Source organism: Melospiza melodia, chromosome 19 (assembly GCF_035770615.1).
Source record: "Melospiza melodia melodia isolate bMelMel2 chromosome 19, bMelMel2.pri, whole genome shotgun sequence".
Lineage (NCBI taxonomy): Eukaryota > Metazoa > Chordata > Aves > Passeriformes > Passerellidae > Melospiza > Melospiza melodia.
The window spans coordinates 201,443-222,354 of record NC_086212.1 but is presented as its reverse complement, the minus strand read 5'-3'; the positions used below and the strand labels follow the sequence as shown (position 1 = coordinate 222,354).

Genomic DNA, 20,912 nt, shown 5'->3' with positions numbered 1-20,912 from the left:
AAAATGTCTTAACAACATAGCCCTAAGAAAACTTCCTCAGATCTAAATGAGTATCTCATATCAACTTCAATTAACATTGCAGTTTATTCTTGTAGAAGCATGGCATTTATTGTATCAGAAGATGAAAAGGAAGATCTGGACCAGTGAAGAAAAAAATAGAAGAATCCCTTCTGTTGCCCCAGACCAGCCTGTTCCTTCAGTTCTCTTAAGGATAACACAATGCAAGAAAAAAGCTATTTTCTATGGAATTCCCTAGAGAAGACTATCCATCCATTTCTACAGCAGAAGTAATTCTTGCATATGGTATATTTAGCTGCAATAAACATAAATTTGACCTGTAATCTACTGCTTCTACTTCTTTACTGGAGCATCTCTTCAGAACAAATTCTTCAAGAATTTACCAACTGAGGTAAATTTCCCTGAGGCTCAGGATGAAAAGCTTGAGCTTATGCAGAAATTTACCAGTCAGCTACAGGTCCTCCCTCTCAGATAGTTTGTTACTTCATAGAATAACTACAGCATCATAATCATACTGAACATTATGATACCTTTTAATTTTTTGTACTTTTCTTCAAACACCATCCTCTGATTTGGGTACAAGGACCAAAATCAATGGTAGAAAACTTTAAAGAACAGATTCAGGTAGGACCAACAATCCTATCACCACTTCAAAGCAAATTACTTCTTTCTCCAAGCTTTATTACATACAGTTCCAATTACCTTCAAAGGAAAACTATTCAGGCTTCAGTGGATCTAAAAAAAACCCCTCTGCAATGGCATGTAAAGGACCTTTCATAGAAAAGCAGGCTTGTGGAAATAAACTTAAGCACAGCAGCAGCAGGAAGAAAAAACTGTCTCACAAGCCAGCAAATCTGGAGCTATCAAGATCAGCAATATTTCAACTTCACTGCAGCTTTTCAAGCTCTTACTGTTGGGTATGTCAAGATCAGGCAGACACCATAGCTCTCCAGCAACTACCAATTAGGCCTTTTTTGTCTACCTTGCATCTTCTCGTTCTCTCTCACGGTAAGCAGTAGTTAGACAGGGCTCTCCTTGAACTATATCTGAGGTATGCCTTTAATAATGATACACTGTACCTGCTGTTGTGCATTCACAAATGCTGAAGAGATACCTCTCAGAAAGGTCACAGAATCCAAACATGTTGGCAGACTTCTTCCAGGCGAATGGAAACAGCCGCTCCAGAATGAGCAAAAGGTGGAGGAGTCATATTTCACATAACACTGTCAGGGTTTTTGTTGAAACTGAGAACTTTGCTCCTGTTCTCTTCTAACACTTATTAATACAGACACTTAAAAAGAGACTTCTTTCAGTGTTGTATTCATGTTGTTGTATAATTATATTTCCTGAGTCTCATACCTTCTTGGTGGTTTTCTCGTGGCAGATCTTCACAGCAGTGGTGGTGTTGTTGCTTCTCGGTCAGGGCTCCTCTCCCCGGCTCTCCCTGACCACCCCACCCCCTTTTATCTCAGTTACCTCCATGGGCTACAGCTGCTGCCCAATCAAGGACATCACAGCTGCAGCCCATTTACAATAACTAGAATCAGGGCAGGGTCACTAATACAATACAAAGATCTTTCACTGCCATTCATATATTTACAATACATAAGTTAACTCAGGCCCCCACATTTCCCCCTTTTCTTTTAGCAACTTTACAATTACAATATAAAAAAAATATTTCACTGCCATTCATATATTTACTCAACCCCCTACATTTCAGCTGTCTTTTACCTTGCTGTGCAGTGATGGCTGTCCCATCCAGAGGGTTCACAATGCCTGGATAATCCCTTCCAAATGAGAGATGTTTGATATAGTGCGTCATATTGATCTGAAATGGAAATGCTAATAACTCAAATAGCTGCACAGCACATGAGGGGTAAGGTAAGGGGCCTGAAGGTCGTTATTGGCATATTTTTCTGAGCCTGGCTCTAGAACAGAGACAGGTGCTCCTTTTCTCCATGCATCCCAACAGTAAACTCCAAAACATTTGCTCTTCTTTTTTATTCACTGGAGATTTCAAGACAAGGAATTTCTCCTTCTCCTGCTTGAAATCTACAGATCTCAGTGCCCTTTCCTCCCATCTACAGAGCAGGCTCTCCCACCCACTCCTCTCTCTGCAATAGGAGCACATACTATCAGCTGCCTTGGAGGAATAAGTATGAGCATTGTCTGCTTTCCTCCCAGCACAAGGTAAACTCCAACAGATCCAGAAGCAGCTGTGACAATATTAACCAAAAGAAACTGTGAGGCATAGATTAAGGAAAAAGGCAGGCTCTGGAAGAGAAGCATAGGCTTGCCAAGCAGCATGCAAATGTCATAGAATGTATTTCAGAACCCTGTGTGAAAGCAGGACCCAGGTTTTGCTTAGACCCATAAAGCCAAATCTGCAGCAATCTAGGATCTCAATGTGGCAACGGGAGGGAAATCCAGAAGGAAAATAGACTAAAAGAACTGTAACACTGCCGTAGAAACACTTACATTATCAAGTCCGAAGCTCTGCAGATCGTGAACTGTAATAGAAAAAAAGTTAACAATATATCTCACATTTTCATAGCAATAATATCTCCCTCCCATATTCTAGCAATAAGGCAGCTCCTTTTATTTCCATCACAATCTAAAATGGCAAGAAAATTGTCTGGGCTTCTCTCTTACTTGCATAGTAGGGTGTGTGACAGATAAAACTGCTGTAATACCCCTCCTTACACAGAGCCACCACTAGAATAAAAGAAAATAAATTTAATTTGGGGTTACTTCAGCTTAGGTATTCAATCCTCACCTGCATGTACTCTTCATCTAGGGCAAAAAAAGACCCCAGAGGTCAGAAAAGAAAGCTTTGCTGTTAGCTACACATAACTTCTCTCACTACTGTAAAACACAGAGGCATAACAGATCTAAACTAACAAATGAGCAGAGCACATGCTTTAATATAACATGCAAGTGCCCTTTAAAATAATCATCATCTTAGTAACTCTCAGCACTCTGCCTATCAGCCTTGCTACTGCTGCCCAGAGAACATACTAGGAAAGGAAAAGTCTTTGCAGGAATGGTCCAAGCAGGGTATTTACAAACCACTAGTAGGACCACAGTGACTGTCACCAGTGTTGGGATTTGGGGAATTTGGCCTGCATCTCTGCCCTTCCCACATGTAGCAATGTGACAATGCTGGCAGCACCACACACCCCTAGAAGGGATCTGGCAGAGATATGGTATGGGGATTTTTGAAGGAGTTTTGAATGAGTTAGAGACGATACTTCTGAGTTTTTTAGATTATGCAATTTATTTTTCTTATCTTCTACATAGGCAGGAAGGGTGAGTTTGGCTCACATCTTCCCTGCATGGCTCAGAAGGTCACAAGACCTCTAGCTACAAGACTTTTAAAGAATTTATTGACCAATAAAACACTACCAACAAAGATATTTATGTTTTTGACCCAATCCTTAAATATTTTGTCTTATGGACTCATGATGCAGTGTAAACTTTATTAGCCAATCATGTTATGTATGACAAAAACCTACAGTACTGCATTCTAAACCTCTTGTTTACCTTTGTAACTACTTTTATTTTTTCTGTATCTTAAACTCCAAAACTCTAAACTGTCTTCTATTTAGCTTAACATGTCTCTGCTTTAAACTATAAATCCACATTCTCGCTCCCAGCACCTAAGTTTGGAAACCTTTTCCAGGGTCTCAGATCAAATCCTGTGTTTAATTCTAACCTTCGGCTTACAGGCCCAAAATTCTGAGAGTTCCCTGCATTTTGGATTCCAACATCTTCCCATTCTTTTTGTACTAAGAATACTCTTTTGATGGCTTAGTCAATTATCTTTCATGCAGTGGAGTAGGTAAGGTACTGCTATAACTATGATGACAATCAATATATACATGCTTATCTTTAAAATCTGTGGGAGGCAATGGTTATCTTCTAGTTTGCTACTTAAATGACTTTATGACTTTATACCAGGAGCATCAGTCTCAGGATGAAAATCTAAATTGCAACTCCATTTCAGTATCACTCCTACCAGGTTTATCCAAAGTCATACAATGAACTCAAAGAAGCCAGAGTCTGTGGCCATTTTAACAGGTAAATTCATGTGCTCAGGAAGGCAGACTTCACCTTTCAATTTAGCAAAGTAAAACACAGTTCAATAATCGTGGGCTATTACCTTAGGAGCTAATGGAGTCAGATCACCAAGTGTTGCTACATCATTAACAATGATTAGAATTGCTGCTCCCTTGAGAGCCTAGCATAAGAGACAAGTTGCTGTGTTGATTTGGCACAGCCTGGTTTTTGGTAGTGAGGGAGGGCCACAGGAGTAGTTTCTGTGAGAAGCTGCTAAAAGCTTCCACCATGTCCAGCAGAGCCAATCTCTGATGGCTCTGAAGATGGACGTGCTGTTGGCCCAATTAGAGAGGCTGGTAAGGCCTCTGTGATGACACAGTTAAGAAAAATTGAAACACGCATGCGCAGTTTTCTCCAGGGGCGGTGAGGCGCCACGGCTGCTGCTGTCCTGACGCAGCGCGTGGCAAGCCTCTACTGCCTGGCCAACCCCAGCCAGCCGTGTCATGGGAAGAGGGCAGGGGCAGTGGCAGCAGCCTCTCCTTCCCAGGCCCCGCAGGAAGAGAGGGGTTAAATAGTGCGGGGCCGTGGTGGCCGTCACTGCCCGCTTGGTGGTGGCGGGGCCGCGTGGCCAGCAGCAGAAACACGGTGAGAGACTCTCTGGCACAGAACCTCGATGAGATTGACCTCTCGGAGCTGCAGCATCCTGTAGGAATCTTTGAATTAGCAGAACTCGTTATCAAAAGCACCTATGAGCACCAGTTTTACTTGCAGTCACAGAAGAGGAGGAGGTGGGCACATGTGAGGGACAACAACAGGGCAACACCAAGGTCAGTGGAAAAAGAGGGGGAAGAGGTGCTCCAAGTGTTAAAGCCAAGATGCCTCTGCAAGCCATGATGAGGACTATGGTGAAACAAACTGTCCCCTGTGAGGCACGAAGTTCATGGGGGATGTAGAGATCCACTCACAGCCCATGGGAAAAGTGCTCCTGCCAGAGTGGGTGGATACCAGAGAAAGATGTGATCCAGTGGAAGACCCAAATAGAGAGAGAGAACCCCTGCCTCCAGAGACAGAGCCTTTGCTTCCAAACTCAAACAGACTATCCTTAGGGGACTGCACCCCATGGACAAGTGACATGCCACAATAGTTTTTGGAAGACTGTTTCTCTGTGGGAGGGATTCATGCTACAGCAGAAGAAAGACTCCGCTCCCTGAGCAAAAAGAAAAAGATCTAGGGTGACGAACTGATCAAAACCAACATGTCCTGTCTCCCTGCACTGTCAGTGGGAAAGAGGGAACAGCTGGGGGCAGAAAAAGATGGTTTAAAGTCTTATTTTACTTCTCATTATCTTCCTCTGACTCTGTTAATAAGAAATTTACTTTATACCTTTAAATTTGAACCTGTTTTGCCCTTAAGAGTGTTTTCTCTCAGTCCTCATCTCACAACTCAGAAGCCCTTCGTTTTTCCCCCCTTTCTGCCCAGCTGAGAGCAAGAGAGGGAGAGCATATAACTTTCAGGGGTGCCTGGTGTTTGGCCAGTAGCAAACCACAACAGCTACAAAGCTAAAGATCTGATTTGAACTAGCCTCTCCTTGAAAACATCTACTTAAGTGTGCTGCGAACTCTTTTTTTCAATTAACGTTTTTCAGTAAACCACCAGAAGCTGTACTTGTATTTATATAAAACCCTTACTAAACCTAAAGAGATAGGCATGAAAAATAGAGAACATACAGTTAGAAAAGGAAATGCTAAAGTACACTCCTCCTAAGCCTCTGATGAAGGGAGAGGTCCTCTTGCAGCTAAATGCCCAGAGACTAGGTTGCTGTACTTGGAATTAAGTCAATGGGTCTGCATTTCAAAGAGCTCAGAGATGCACTGGCTTCAGATATTCCTTTTGCTATCTCTGACTGGAGTGCAGACCTGTCACTGCGACTAGCACAGTGACAGCACGCAGGTTTGTGTTCCTGTGCTGACAACTGTATGAATAAACTTTAAAAAAGAAATTCCTAGTAAAAATTTGGAAGTATATGTGATGGTGGGCAGGGGAAAGAAAGAAAGGAGAAGTGGCCTTGGCATTATGCTCTGTTATTCTTAACAGTTACCAGCAACACTAGGCTGTTTCATGTTGCACTTATTATGTGCACTTAAGTCAAGAGTTCAGTGCCTTAGCTGCCAGTGAAGTGTCAAGTCTTGCTGCCTTTTGTACAGACACTAGCTGGCTAACCTTCAGTTATAACAAAGTTCCACAGAGATCCTGGCTCTGATGGGTCTGCATTTAAACTGGACCTACGTGAAGATCCTTGTGGGTCCCTTCTATCTCAGAATATTCTATGATTCCATACCACCAAAGGAATAAAACTTTCTTTGTCCCACCATCTTTTGGTCCCTCAGCTCATTCCTATCCCACCCACCTTTCAGTCATGAGCCATCTCAGACTCTGTAAAAGGCTGAAATGCAAGTCTTGCTTTATCTGAGGCTATTCTTCTAGTCAGAACAGCTCCAAAGTAAGGTTAATTCCACAGCTGCACTGGCATAGTGATGCACAGGGAGGGAGAGGGATGATCCTTGTGGTAGCTGTGCTCTTAGAACCCTTTGCAGGATTATGATGTTTGTCAGATTTATCACCTGGGTAGTCACATGTGTTGGTACATGTGAAGCTGTATTGAGGACTAGTGAGCATGACAAAACTTACAGGAACAGCACAGTACCAAAGAAATCCCAGGGCATCACTTGAGAAGGACCAGACATTAACTAACATGTTACACTAGATTTACATTGTGTGTGACCCCTATTATTAGTTATGGCTACTGAAAAAAAAAATGTCCCCAGAATGTTCTGCTATGCTTTCCACAACTAAGTAGTTTTTATAAAACTTCCCTCCAATAAGTGATTTACAACTCTACAGTAGAGCTGTTCAGTTTCTAAAAGAGTCTTCCACCATCCCGCAGGTTTATTTCTCCTTGATCACCGATGATTATTCTAAGCACATATGTACATACTCTACATTGCAGATACACATTTAGCTTAACATAAACCAGCAGGCTATTAAGCCTGCTAAGATAAGGAACAGGACAAGGAAAGAGAACAGAAGATCTTTAAAAGACAGTCTGCTAGGACCAAAGAGTCTTATTTCTGAAGAAATAAGCACATTTTTTTCATTTCCTTAACCACATCTAACAGGCAAAATAAAGATACCTGCTACATATCTTAAGTTTGTCGAGAACTCTGTCTGCTTTATAGAACCAAGATTTGTTCATGGTTTTAGTAACACAGTTTTAACTAATGCTGTCTATCTGAAGAATTCTCCCCATCCTGCATTTCTGACCTGGACAATCACAAAGCCTCCTTGGACTTCACAAAACTCAGTTCTTAACCCCTAAAAGAGGATTAACAGCACTTACAGCCATTCAGGACTCTGTCAATAAACATGTGAAGGTTCCAAAAAACCGAAGACTGCCACCCAAACACATTGCTCCAAGGCGAGATAGGACACCACTTTTCAAAGTGGGGACAAATTTTATGGAGGAAAGTATCTTACAGGAGCACAGTGGCAGGAAGATGGAAGTGGCATAAAGATGTGTTGTGAAGAGGGGAATGAGGCAGGGAGCAACACAGAAAATGTTGCGGCGAAGCAAAGCTGAGACTCTGAGCCCTCTGCCAGATGCTACTGACTTGAAACACCACATCTCAACCTGCAACTGCTGTGATTACCCATAGAAAAATCCAATGGTTTACTTAACCCTTGTAAAAGTTCCTACAAACTACTCACAGATCAGCTGTCTTGGTACATGAAATTTCAGGACATATTCTCTAACGTGCTGTACAAATGAGATTAAGTGAGATAATTCTCTCATCTGACTTGAAAAGGCAGAAGTTGCTCTAACATATCAGCACATTCCACTCAAGCACATTAGCGGCACAGTGCAGCTAAACATTTGTCAAAACATTATCTCCAACATGGGGATACTAAAATCATTTAAGATAAGGATTCTCCACCTTTTCCACCTCATTTACCACAGAAGAATGACCTGGCACAGCTCTCCTATTAGCTTCCTGGAAACCTTCTCAAATCCCAGCCTAGATCAACAGCTCCTTCCAAAGGAGATTTATGAGCTCAGCAAATAACAAAAATCATGTTAGTTCTGTAGTCCAGAGGAAAAAAAAGGATACAGCAACACCTAATCTCAACAGCATACACTGGGAAAACAAGTAAAGTAGAAGAGAAAAGAGAAATGTTCATATCCTTACAAACAGATTCAGGTAGAGTAGTATTTAAAGTTCATACCATAAAGGGCAAGAGAAACATCTGTGCTTATGTGCTTTTTAGGCCATATAAAATCACCCCCTAGACAGCTAAAGGACTGGTATACGGTCAAGCAATCATTTAAAGTGTAACAGAGAACTCAAAATGCAGTAATTAATCACCAAAAGGAAAAACACAGTGGGATGTGCGTATATGTTAAGTGAACTCCAAAGCAGCATGCAACAGTATTGGTTATATTTAGATTACTTTTCAGTCATAAGATAAGAGAGATAATTTTAGGAGCAAAGCTATTCAGAAATGCACCCAAGGTTTATATTTACAACATATTAACATTCAAAGCTGTGTAACAGGTTCTTTATTCTTAATCAATCCTGTGCTATTTTCATCCCACCTGATATACAGAGGAAATAACAAATTATGAGGCTGATTTTGTTCATTCTGTTGCAAGATCCTGACAAAGGTGAATACCAGGAAAGATTGGGGGCAGGGAAATGCATGTTTGAACAGCATATCTCGAGGGAGGTAAACTCCTTTTTTGTTTGTTTCAAAAGCTTGTTCATTTGTATTGAACACTGTGTAGTATATACATTTAGCACTAATCAGTAACTGTCTTAAGCTTACAGAGCCTTATGGTTGTATGGGCCTCTGAATCCTTCCCACAGGAATTTGATCCCCTTAGCTACATCTCTGCTGGGGCTTCTACAATAGTATGATTTTTGGTATGGAGAAGGAAAGGCAGCTCCAGAGGGCTACTTGACAAATGTTAAGCATTCCCAACAACTGGTACAACTTGAGCTCTGATGGATGATAGTGAAGTGACAAATGAAAATGTCATTTCTGTTGTCTCCAAAACAGACTTGTTATAACTTGAAAACAGTTTGTCCACCATAAATGGGTGAGACCTTGCATCTTTCAGCACCAAGACAACCAAACTCTGGTAAGAGGTCACTAGGGTAAAAAGAAAAGTCCTCAGCAGTGCTGAGGATGAAGTAAGACTCTCAGTGTTCAGTATTCACTATGGGGATAAAAACAGTTCCCTAACAGACACTACTTTGGGACAGAAGTCAGAATGAGCTCATACACACCTCCTCTATGGAAGGAATCGTGTACAGGTGATCAGAGGATTTGGATCTTCCCACACTGAACTGGTGTCCTGATGGAGACTGAGTCCCACATAATTTTTTTTAAAGTATGTTGTTGGGCAGGAGAAGAACTCAGATAAGAAACTGGTACCTGTAGAGGCCTGTGCAATAGTAACAAGCCCACAACTACTTGGGTTATAGGAAAGGAACAGAGAAGGAGACTGCAGTCTCTGCAGAAAAAGGAGCTAGTGTGACATGCTCTTGGCTTACACTGGGAAGGTGCCAAGGGACTTGAAAAATGACAATCAATCTGCAGTCAAAGACTTGGTAGCTTTTCACAATTCATTAATCAAAACACTAAAAAGTATGTAAATAAGAGGCTATTTGGGGTCATCCACAGCGTCCAAGAATGAGTTCAAATAGGTTCTGGCTGTCAAACAAGCTCTAGCAGAGAAAGAAAGAAGCCCTTTGTTAAATACATAAACAGAACACTAACGAGGATGTACAACTGACCAGTGGATCTGACTCCTAGAGAGCTAACAAAGCTTCACACCTTTCTAGGCAAAGCTTGGTGGCTCCAAGAAGACTCCTTTTCCAGGACTATCATCATAACAAAGAGCAGCACACCTGTGTTTTTTCCTTCCACAGCCATCACCACAAAAGAGGATGAAAACAAATGGTAATCTCTCAAAAACAGCATCTTCAAAGATAACTTTGTTCCTCCAGCTGACATGTAGGGTGCAAGAAAACCACAAAATCTGGACCACATACAGACTGCTTCATCCACAGAAATTATCACAGTCATTCAGAGTGTGTCTTCAGGACAGAATGTCCTGAATGATGCCACCAACACCATCTTCCTTTTAATGAATCGAAGGAGTCTAATGAGACATTTTAAATAATCCTGAAAAGCTCTCTGGCTGTCAAAAAAAGCATGATGGCCAATGTCTTTTCTAAAAAGATGATGGTGTAGCCACATTTCTCTTCACAGAGAAAAGCAAGGCACAACATGACAACATGATGGCACCTCATCAACAGAGTGACCCAAAGACAAACTAAAGGAGGAATGAGAACCCTCAGCCTTTTCCCTTGACTATAAGAAACAAAGATGGGAAGTGATATAGATAATGTCACTCTCCTCAGGAGCCTATCATTAGGTAGGTGAAGTTTCCACAGGCAGGAAAGTCACTCTCAACTACTGCCGATGAAGCAGGAGATGGCTGCTGCTGTACAGGCATGGACAGACATGGCAGCAGCCCCTGAAGCACAAATCTCAGAGGTTAAACAGCTATATCACCCAATCATTTCTCTTTCCTCTGAGACAGGAAGGAAAGACCACAGATGTGAATTGCTGCAAAAGAAAACAGATACAATATTCAGAGTCACAAATTGGCCCAGCTGATGGTGGAGGCTGTCCTTGCAGATGCAAAAGTGAAAGAGAGAACTTCACCAAAATCTGCAGCACATTGCATGAACCAAACATAAAATCTCAGTTTAGGATTCAAAGTCTAAACAGACAACAGTGAAGCAATCCCAACCTCAGCAAGAACCAAATGAATAAGCAGGGCTTGAGGCTGTGCTGCTTAAAACAGAAGACTCTAAGTATTGGTAATGTTTGATTCTGGCCTCCCTCAATGCAGGAGAACCAAAGCTACTTGTTTCAGTGTTAAGAATTCTGATTGGAAGTGCTTCAGCCCTCCTCACAATCTCTTTCAATCCTCCTCCTAATGATCTGGGATTTCTTAGTGCAACTGAACAACAAATGACCATTTGCAGCCACTATGACATTCCAGAGTTGGAGGTCTTCTCTGACACTGATGCTGTCACATCATGGTGCAAGCCTAAAGTGACCAATTTTAAATGCTTCCAATAACTTGGAATGAAAAGCAGCATCACTGCTTGCTTCAAAAGCAACACATTTCCAAAGATTCAGCTCAGATTCTCAGGGAACACAGGATGTGAAGAACAGAGACAAGTACCAGTCAAGAAGTTCAAGCATGGTATTTATGCACCAGCTAATAGGCAATTAACCATTTTAGATGGCACAAAAGCATAAGATCAGCCATGTGAGTCATCCTAGACAGGACAATTCTGATGATCTGAGATTAAGAATGAGTAGCAATACACACTAAAACATAGTAATGGTGAAAACTGAGATAAAATACTAACTAGTAGTAAAGTGCTCAGTCTCTAATGGAGAGTTGAGAACACAGAGCTTACGCAAATAAAGTTATATATAACTGAAGTTAAATAACTAAACAGAAATGAAATTGCACCCTCTTATTCTACTTTCTGAGATAAAGCCATTTCAACTTGCTTCTCCCTAGGAAAGAAGTTACAGTTTCAAGATCTTAACACCAAGCAAACAAGAGTTCAGAAGCTCAGATCAGGATTCCATCTGTAGTCAGATCTACAAAGTGCTGCTTAATAGGACCCTTGGGACAGTCACAGTGATGCCCATGTCCATTTTCTGGCTGGAGATGTATGATACAACAGGAACTTCAGCATAAAAAGAGAGGAACAATGCAAGAAACTGAAAAGCTGATATGCAAGCTTCAGTATTTCAATGCCACCTCAAAATAAAAATCCAACAATCAGCTGTACAAACGTGGTACAGACTCCAATAGGAGGCAAGAAGCATGGTGCAGTGGACTGAACTTTCCACACTACTCATATTCTTGATCCTCATATTATCTACTGATTCATATCAGTAGGGAATAGAAAGAAAAGCAAAAATACTGTCAGTCATTAGAGTTCTGCATCAAGTAGGTCAGGTAAAATGATTTAGTGAATTGTTAATGTGACTTACAACAACAGTTTGGAATATTCAGACTTCTCTTAGACATTCAACTTCATCCTGTGTGACATTCTGTTAAATGTATTAACAGGACTGCATGTTAAAGCAGACCCTACTGAAAGAATCAAACACCACAAGCACTTAAGTTCTTGTCTGGAACTATGATCCAAATGAGATACAAGTTCTGGAAATATCTCACAGAACTCTGTCCTCTCATACTAGTCAAATTCTTTACCTGAAATTAAAGGGAAGAAAAAAACCCCAAAAGATTAGAAAGAAAGGTTACAGGGAGTAATGTACAAGAAAACACATACACTGAGCAGTCCATTTTCCTTACGGGTCTGGAAAACTTCCTTGTTTGTCGGTTAGTGTAATGAAAACACTGCCAAGGAAAAGGCTGGGTAAAAAGGAAAATCCCACATTATGAATAACTAGGAAAGCAAGAGAGAACAAAAGGAAGAAAATCATTAGGCCACTGCTTCTCATGTTTAGCAAGGATCACAATTCTGGATGCAGTCTGGTACCTTCAGACAGAGCTGAACTGAAAGAGGCTCAGAGAAATCCTGCAAGGAAGCTCAGAGGTTGACTGGTGTCCTCAAATGACCAGCTTCATATGCTGTGACTCTTCAGCAGGGAAAGATATGCCCTGAGCCCTGTACAGGAAAGGCCTATGAAATGCTGACGGGCAAGGAGAGAGTAGGAAGCAACTACACTCTTTTCTGTAGGCAAAGAGGAGGCCATCAGATACAGCCAGCAGGAACAAGCAAATGAGTGGATGAGATTGGCAGTTACTACACAGTCCTTTTGGATTTTTGTAGTAAATGCCATGGACCTGGGCAAGACCCCATGGAGAATCTGAACAATAGGAATGCTGAGACAGCAACAGAACTTCCTGTCTCCCTGACCGCTGCCCCAAAGCTTATCTCTGTAACCCTATAGGCTATGTTACTTAACCCTCACTACTGGTCAAATCTGGATCCCCCCCAAACCCTATAAAAGAGGTATATTTTAGCCCATTCGACAGAAGAAGATCTGTCACTGGGACCCTTCACAGACTTCCCCAATAAAGCAATCTCTGTGGAACCACCAGCATCTCTCCCACTCCTCTCTCGCCATCTGCTGCAGCCTCAGCCCGGGGGCACCCCTACCTAGCAGGCAAGAGCCAAAACCCTAAGAGAGCTTGCAATCACTAATAGAGCTGATAATCACCATGCTTGCTAGAGGGTAGCCCCGCAGCATCAGCCTTGAGCTAGCTTAGCTTTGGGCACCCTGTCTCCCTGGGGACTGAGCTCCCAAGCTATCTTGCACTGCTTGATGATAAGGCTAGAATGGAGGCCTTATTAGGTTTTATCTGTATTTTCTGAGTGAATTTTAATTCAGCTCTGCAGCATTTCTGGAGGACACGGAATTAGAGAGTTATGCTGACCTCTCTGTACACAAAGTAGCTGCTCTGAAGTAGCCAGCTTGAATTCCTGTCTGTTACAGAGAGGAGTATGCTTCTCCTTAACATATATGCCATGACTTTGCTGATTCTGGCTGTAGTAAGGTTGCTGCTGTCACGAGAGTTTAAGCACACAAAGGAGGTTTTGCCACAATAAGTGAAATATTTTTTTTAATTACAAACGATCAGTATTATGGGGGAAAACATTATTGTTGTTTGTACAAAAGTGCTTCTGTGCTCAAAAGTTTGTTGTTCTCCAAATACACCAGTTACTCCCACCAAGCACATTCACATTCTCCCCTGACCTTAACCACAGCAGTACAGACTAAACTGGAGTGAGTGACTCTTCACTGGATAAGGAACTGCTTGGATGATCATGTGCAAAGGGTAGTGGCCAATGGCTCAATATACAGATGAAGACAGGAGCGAGTGGGGTCCATGTTAGGAAAAGTACTGTTTAATACTGTCATCAATGACATGGACAGTGAGACTGAGGGCACCTCAGCCTATCTGCAGATAATAGCAAGTTGAGTAGTAAGGTTGATGTGCTTGAGGGGCAGGACACCATCCAGAGGAACCTGTACAAGTTTGAGAAGTGAGCCCAGTGAACATCATGATCAAGTGGAAGGTGCTGCACCTGGGTAAGGGCAACCCCCGGTACCAATACAAGTCAAGAACTGCCCAGGGGAGATGGAATTGGGAGTGTTAGTGGACGAGAAGCTTAACATGACCTGGCCATATGCACTGGCAATCCAGAAACCATTTGCATATTGGGTTCATTCCCAGCAGTATGGGCAGCAGGTGAGGGGGAGGACACTCCCTCTCTATTCCACTCAGGTGAGACGCCACATGCAGAGATGCCTCCAGCTCTGCGATGCTCAGCACAGGGAAGATGTGGACCTGCTGGAGCAAGTCTACATGAGCACACAAAGATGCCCCAAGGGCTGGAGCACTTCTGCTATGAAGAGAGGCTTGGAGAGCCTGGAGAAGAGAAGGCTCTGGGCAGACCTGAGAGCCCCTTCTAACAGCAAAAGGGAACTGTAACAAAGATGGGAACAGATATTTTAATAAGGCCTGTTGCAATAGGACAAGGGGCAATACTTTTAAACTAAAAGAGTGCAGATTCAGACTGGATATAAGAAATTGTATATGTTGAAAGTGATGAGACATTTGCACAGGTTGCCTAGAGAGCTGGCAGACACTCAGTCCCTGGGAACATTGAAGGCCAGGCTGGACTGGGCTCTTAGCAATCTGCTCTAGTGGAAGGTGTCCTTGCTCATTGCAGGGCGGTTGGACTACATGGTCTTTTAAAGGTCCCTTCCAACTCAAACCATTCCATGATTTTGTAAACTACCACTATGGTTCTCACCACGCTATATTTATACATATACTCAAGGAAGTCCTTCACAACATAATTTTACTCTGAACCTCATGAATAGAGGAAAATATCCCTTCTAGAGGTACTTGTAGTTAGGTTCAGGTCTGAAAATTTTACTTGAGGTTGTTTGACTGCAAAGCAGCAAAGTTTTGCAGAACTGAGAGACTACCCAGAAACATCCTCTACCAAGTCCTTCCACGGTCATGTGGCAGCACCCCTAGAAACCACTTTTCTGTTTGTCCATGATAGTTCTAAACCACTGTAACAAAACTTCAACAATGTCCTCCTCACTGAAGCAGTGATGTTGTTACTACAGACAGTAATGCAAAGATATTAAAAGAAAATGGTCAGACACTTGAAACCAAAAGGTCCAATAAACAGGAAAAGAAAATACTTTACCATGTACATGAGACTGTTGAAAACTTTTTCCTGGTGCAAAGTGAAAATTTCCAGCTACCTGCAGGAGACAATAAACATTCATTAAATGGTCTGAATCTATGTAAGCAAAGCAGTTGTACTGGTGTTTGGACTTTTAGGATTTTGTTCACACAAGACAGACACCAACTGACTCATTTTCACAGGGGACAGTAGCAGCAGACATTATCCTAAGAGAGGTATGAATTTCCCATGTTCATTACAGCCAGTGATGCTGAAATCCGTAATTAAATACTGATGTGGATAACAGCTGTTCTATCCAGATTATTTTGTGGACATAAAAAAGAGAAAAGGAGGAATTAACTCCAAGTAGGGAACTGTCTGGTCCTTCAGAAAATACAAAACACTATCAAAGAAAAAGGGAGGAGAAAGTGAGGATGAACACTTATAACAATAGTCAGCAGTGATCTAATGTAAAAACCCATGAAAAGAAGAGCATGCAAAAATAAAGCACTTAACCTACTAAACCCCCCTCCCAAAGCAACCCCCCAAAAATCTGCAAAAGACAAACTGGTAAAATTTCATCCTGGACTCTGAAAGGGATATGGATATTAGGCGCCAGTCCTCCCTGACACTTACTCGCAATCACATGCACTCTGCCTTGGAAGATCTGAATGTACCAAGCTCACTCATTGTATTAAATCTTTGATGCCTGGGCAAACCTATGCTTTATGTTAACTGCAGACCTGTTGAGAATGAAGATGCACAAAGTTCCAAGTGCCTAAAAAAAGGCCCCAAAAACTTCCCCAGTGACACTCACACTTGGACCACTCCTACATCCAGAATTTCCCCTGGAATCTTCCTGCTCATCATATATTGTGAGAGAGGGTCCCATAACAGTTCAATAGCTATGATAATGCTCAAATCACAATCTCTGGATATGACAGTACAAGGTCTACTTTCTAGAAATAAAGACTGTGGTCTCCAGGAAGAACACACAAGGATAAAAAAAAAAAAAAGAAAAAAAAAACCCAAAAAATAAAAAACCAAAACCAACAGAGTTTGAAGTTAAAAACAAACAAAAAATAGCCTGGGTCTGACTTCTTCTAGAGGGCATTTGGGTATGCAACCTGTGTATTTGTGAGGGTAACCCACAAAATGACAGGTTACATAGTTACCTGGTGCATCTTGTGTATTTTCATACATCATTTGCATAAACCACCTCTCTGAGCATTTTCAGCCTTGACAACCAACTCCAATAGCCTTGCTTCCTGTTTTTCTAAAGAAGATAACATTTCACTCTCTCCAGCACCTCTGCAGGCAAGTTGGTTACTGCTATCTCCAGCACCCACTTGTGGCCTCTGATTTAAAACCGGAAGGGCAGTGGAACAATTCAAGCTAAAAGAAGCTGCCTCTCCTCTTCTAGAAATCTCAGCAAAAATACTTGGTACCCAGGTGGGATGAAAAGACGAACTTCTCCAGCTGCCATGACTTCCTATCAGCCCACAGAACACAAACCAGAACTAGCCTCTTTTCCACTGCTCTTCCTGACTGTCCTCCTGAACCTCATGACAAGCACAAAGACGTAGCTGACCCCAGAGGTTATTCTATGATAGTACTGTAAGCACCTAAAACTGGAAAAGGAGAGGAATGCCCCAACTCTGCCTTTTCACAGTCCTCACCATCATGCAGCAGGTTCACAGCAAAAGCTCTCTCTCACCTTGTTGACCTCTAGGAAACCATACACTTGGCAGCCCTCATTCTTCTGCTCTTGCATTTTCTGGCTAAACCCTTCCCTCTTGCACTGCTCTATGCTATCTGGGTTCTTGAAGGCCCAGCCTCGCCGCCTGTATGCTTCTCTGACATCGTCACAGGTATTACAACACCTGCAAAAAGCACAAGCACCATCTTACCATCTTTATCATTAAGACGAGATGCCCCAGCTCAGGACTTGAATCCTTGACAGGATTCAACAAAGCAGTAACACAAATATTGGGGACTGGACCTTGGAAAGTGGCCTAATGGTCCTGAATAAGCATGATCTTCTTGATGTGCCTTTTGACATTTGGAAGTGAGGATGCACACTGTTTGAATACAGGACTGGAGTCCAAAGAGGGTTCTGCCTGGCCATTTGCACAGCCAAGGCATCCCTTGGCAAAGAAATTTATCACAAAAACAACATCAGTGTCCCCCAGTTATAAGCAGTTTGGAACTTCCTCACGTGAACAAAGCATCTGCCTATTTCTATTGCTCCTCTCCTCTGTTTTTAGGCCAAGACATTGGGCTAAAGGGGGGCTTAACTACAAACTTTCTTTGTACTTTTCTACATGTGGACAATACTTGGTTACCAGAAAAAAACCCAGGTTTCTTCCTTGGTTTCATGTTTTGGTGGACATGTTGAACGAATTCCTGCTGTTGAAGGCAGCAGTTATGAATACCTCAAGATGAAAACATCTCTGGGAAAGGACACAACTTGACAGACAGGACAAACCAAGTTATCACTGAGCCAAAAATAGCCAAAATTAGTCCAGAACCTATATGGACTATCATGGATCCATTCTTACAATAATTTCCTGTTCGGAGGAATGAGAAATACGAAAAGATGCCTGTTGTTTGTGTGAACCATAGATGTCTGGTCTTTTCTCCTGTAAGGAAAACAATGCCACCAGCAGCAGTGAGAAGGCAAGGCCAGGGCATAACCAGGTTTTATGTCAAGATACCTCGTGTAGCAGTGAAATCATTTAAACACCTCTGCTCTGGACACCAAACAAGCCCAGAAAATCTCTCACCTGCTGAGATACAAGTTTTGTACTGCTTAAACAGGCACGTAGACAATTCAAACAACCTACAGATGCACTTTCTTGACAATCTTGAGTGCAGCTTCCAAAGACATAACCAAACCACAATAGCTCTTATCACTGAACATGTGCCTGAGAGCAGGATTTCATTGCACAGACCTTCATAGACATTTGGAAAAAACATATGCATATAACATACCAGGATTCAAGTGCTAAGAAGATAGGAAAAAAGTGTAAAGGTTACCGAATGTCCTCTGACTCTGCCCCATAACAGCTCTCGCAGCGATCAGCATCCAAAGAATTTGGATCAAACACTTTTTCTTCTTCTTTTCCCAGCTCTAAGACAAAACAGGATTCATGAGACACATCTAGAAACTCTGTCTTGTACTCTTGTTCTGCTCTATGAATAATGAATACTCTGCACACAATGTGCTACTGCACATCCTGCACCCAACATCCACCTAAAATGGTACGTATGTAGCCTGCTGAGGTGTGGAGCAAAACCAAGAAGGAGCATAGTATTTGTCCTCTCAAGAACAGCCTCCATGGAAAGAACTGGCTATCTGTAAGCCTTGCTGAAGCATCAGACATTGCTTGCATAAAGGCTTTGCTAAAGCATCTAAAGTAGACCCCACCAGTACATTATGAGCAATACAGGACTTGCTTAAAAACACGTAGAATAGTTTTTTTACCCAAATAATAATTTTTAAAGTCACAACCTGTGATGGTTGCTAAGTGACACAACACATAGTAAGAACACTATCACCACATTCCCATGACAACCAGAGAAACCCTGCCAATTGTTCAGCTCTTGGCTTAGTTTAGCCTTTCAGTGTCAACAACAAAATGTTAAATCTAAAGTGATACAAAGCTAAAAATTTGGTCATGTTGATACTCAGAACTACACTGACTCCCAGAAAATAGAACAAGTAACTCATGTTCTGGAAAGGAAAAGTCAAAATAGTAATAGTGTGCGACTGAAAAATGCTTTGTCAGAATCCTTTCTGGTTGGTATCAAAGAACAAGGATGAGTCATAACATATAAAAAATGTAGAGGAGAGGTTTATGTAGCCAAGGATCCCTTATTACAGCTTGCAAACAACAGATCAACTCACATGTATTTATCCAGGTGTGCATTAACACACACAGAATTAAAGGAGTAAAATGCAAGTTTAGGCTTGTAAAATGCAAGTTAAGTCACTGGAGCCTTTCCTAGAATCACACAGTCCCATTTGTTCACCCACTGTGATTTAAAGACAAATTTTGCAAGAACAGCTGCTTGATTTCTAATCTCAAAAGACCACCAACTGTGCAACTTTATTCCTCAAATACATCCATGGGTCTTTATTATAGTTTCATAGGGACTGGGCAAAGATTTTCTTGCAAAAGTACTGAGTGTAAGAGTAGTTTAATAGATCTGCATGCTATAAGGTATTCAAGACTTTGTGGCATTTAAACACTCTACAGCTGTCACCTTGTTCCCACAAATCTCAGAACAGCATACAACGGAAACACTAACAGAGCATCCAACCAGGACAGGTAGAAGAGCATCTTACCATGTCTCTCAGCCTCTGGAGTTACACGATTCCCAGCTTTATCCAAGCGTTGTTTAAACAGATTGTGTTCTACATCCAGCTGCTGCTCTCCTGCTACATCCATTGCATCAATGCTCAAATCTGAAACCAGTGCACAAGGAAAGTGATCTATAAGCATACATTTGTTATGAGCACACTGAGCCTCTTGAGTCCCTGCCAAGGACAAAAATTATCACCATTCAGAAGTCGTACTCACAAGCACAAGGCATATGTGGAAAAATAACATCTAGATTGATCTTCAGTTTATCTCCCCTTGATTTATCAACGTATAATTCTGGATGAACCTGGGAACAAAGGAAAAACAGTCCCATTTTACTTGTGAGCAAATCAAAAGGCCCCTTTCTCTTGGTGCTGTGGCCAGGAGCTGATTTTTAAGACAGAAGAGGTTTGCGAGACAGCTGAGCCACTGCCCTGCACAGCCCAGAGCATGCCATTTGGAATGCTGTTAAATAACTGGGGGGTCTCTGAACGTGGGGAGGGAACAAGGCTTCAGCGCTTGTTTCCCTTCTTGGCTTGGCATGGCTGCTCGCAGGAGGCGCGACGTACCGCCGTCCTGGCAGGACGCCACAGACGGGGGAGGGCAGCTCGCCCCCACCGCCGCGGCGACCGGACAGGGCACAGAAAAATAACGCGAACCGCAGGTCTATGCTGGGCGAAGCTGCTGTCTGGGCAGCACAGGGGGGCGGCCCGACGGGGGCAGGGGCAAGGGCGCTCCGGCCACCCTGAAAGGTTGCCCGCCGCGAGTCGGAGGCAGCACCGGGGTCTGGGGCCGTGTCCGCTCCGTCGGCGGTACTTACCTCCTTGGTGAGGTAGTACTGCAGCTCCGAGAAGAAAAGCAGCACCATGATGAACCCGCTAACTGCCGTCACTGCAGGGGAGACGAGAACCACTGTCAGCCCCGCCGCAACCAGACCGCCGCCGCCCCGAGTCTCTAACGAGCGCCGGCCCGCCAAGGTCCCCCGGCCACCCGTAGCGCCCCCGCTCACCCAGCGCTCCCCCGCACGTCTTAACCCGAAAATCTTCTAGAGTCTTCGGAAAAGCGTCGAACCGCTTCAGCCGCCACAGCGACTCCATGACGCCGCGCGGCCCGGAACCGAACCCTTCTTCCG

At 42.7% G+C, this 20,912-nt stretch overlaps 1 protein-coding gene across 1 annotated transcript in view; it reads right to left on the bottom strand.

Annotated features, from left to right (window-relative positions):
* ERGIC3 (ERGIC and golgi 3) overlaps positions 1-20,912 on the bottom strand; it is a 27,961-nt gene extending 7,049 nt beyond the window's left edge. Inside the window, exons 1-9 of the mRNA XM_063172019.1 lie at positions 20,790-20,912; positions 20,601-20,671; positions 20,000-20,087; positions 19,765-19,884; positions 18,453-18,546; positions 17,131-17,296; positions 15,435-15,492; positions 2,497-2,528; positions 1,750-1,846 (exon numbers count right to left, since the gene is read on the bottom strand). Of these exons, the coding sequence (XP_063028089.1) occupies positions 1,750-1,846; positions 2,497-2,528; positions 15,435-15,492; positions 17,131-17,296; positions 18,453-18,546; positions 19,765-19,884; positions 20,000-20,087; positions 20,601-20,671; positions 20,790-20,877 (814 nt within the window). The 5' untranslated portion in view covers positions 20,878-20,912. The remainder of the gene's footprint in view (positions 1-1,749; positions 1,847-2,496; positions 2,529-15,434; positions 15,493-17,130; positions 17,297-18,452; positions 18,547-19,764; positions 19,885-19,999; positions 20,088-20,600; positions 20,672-20,789) is intronic.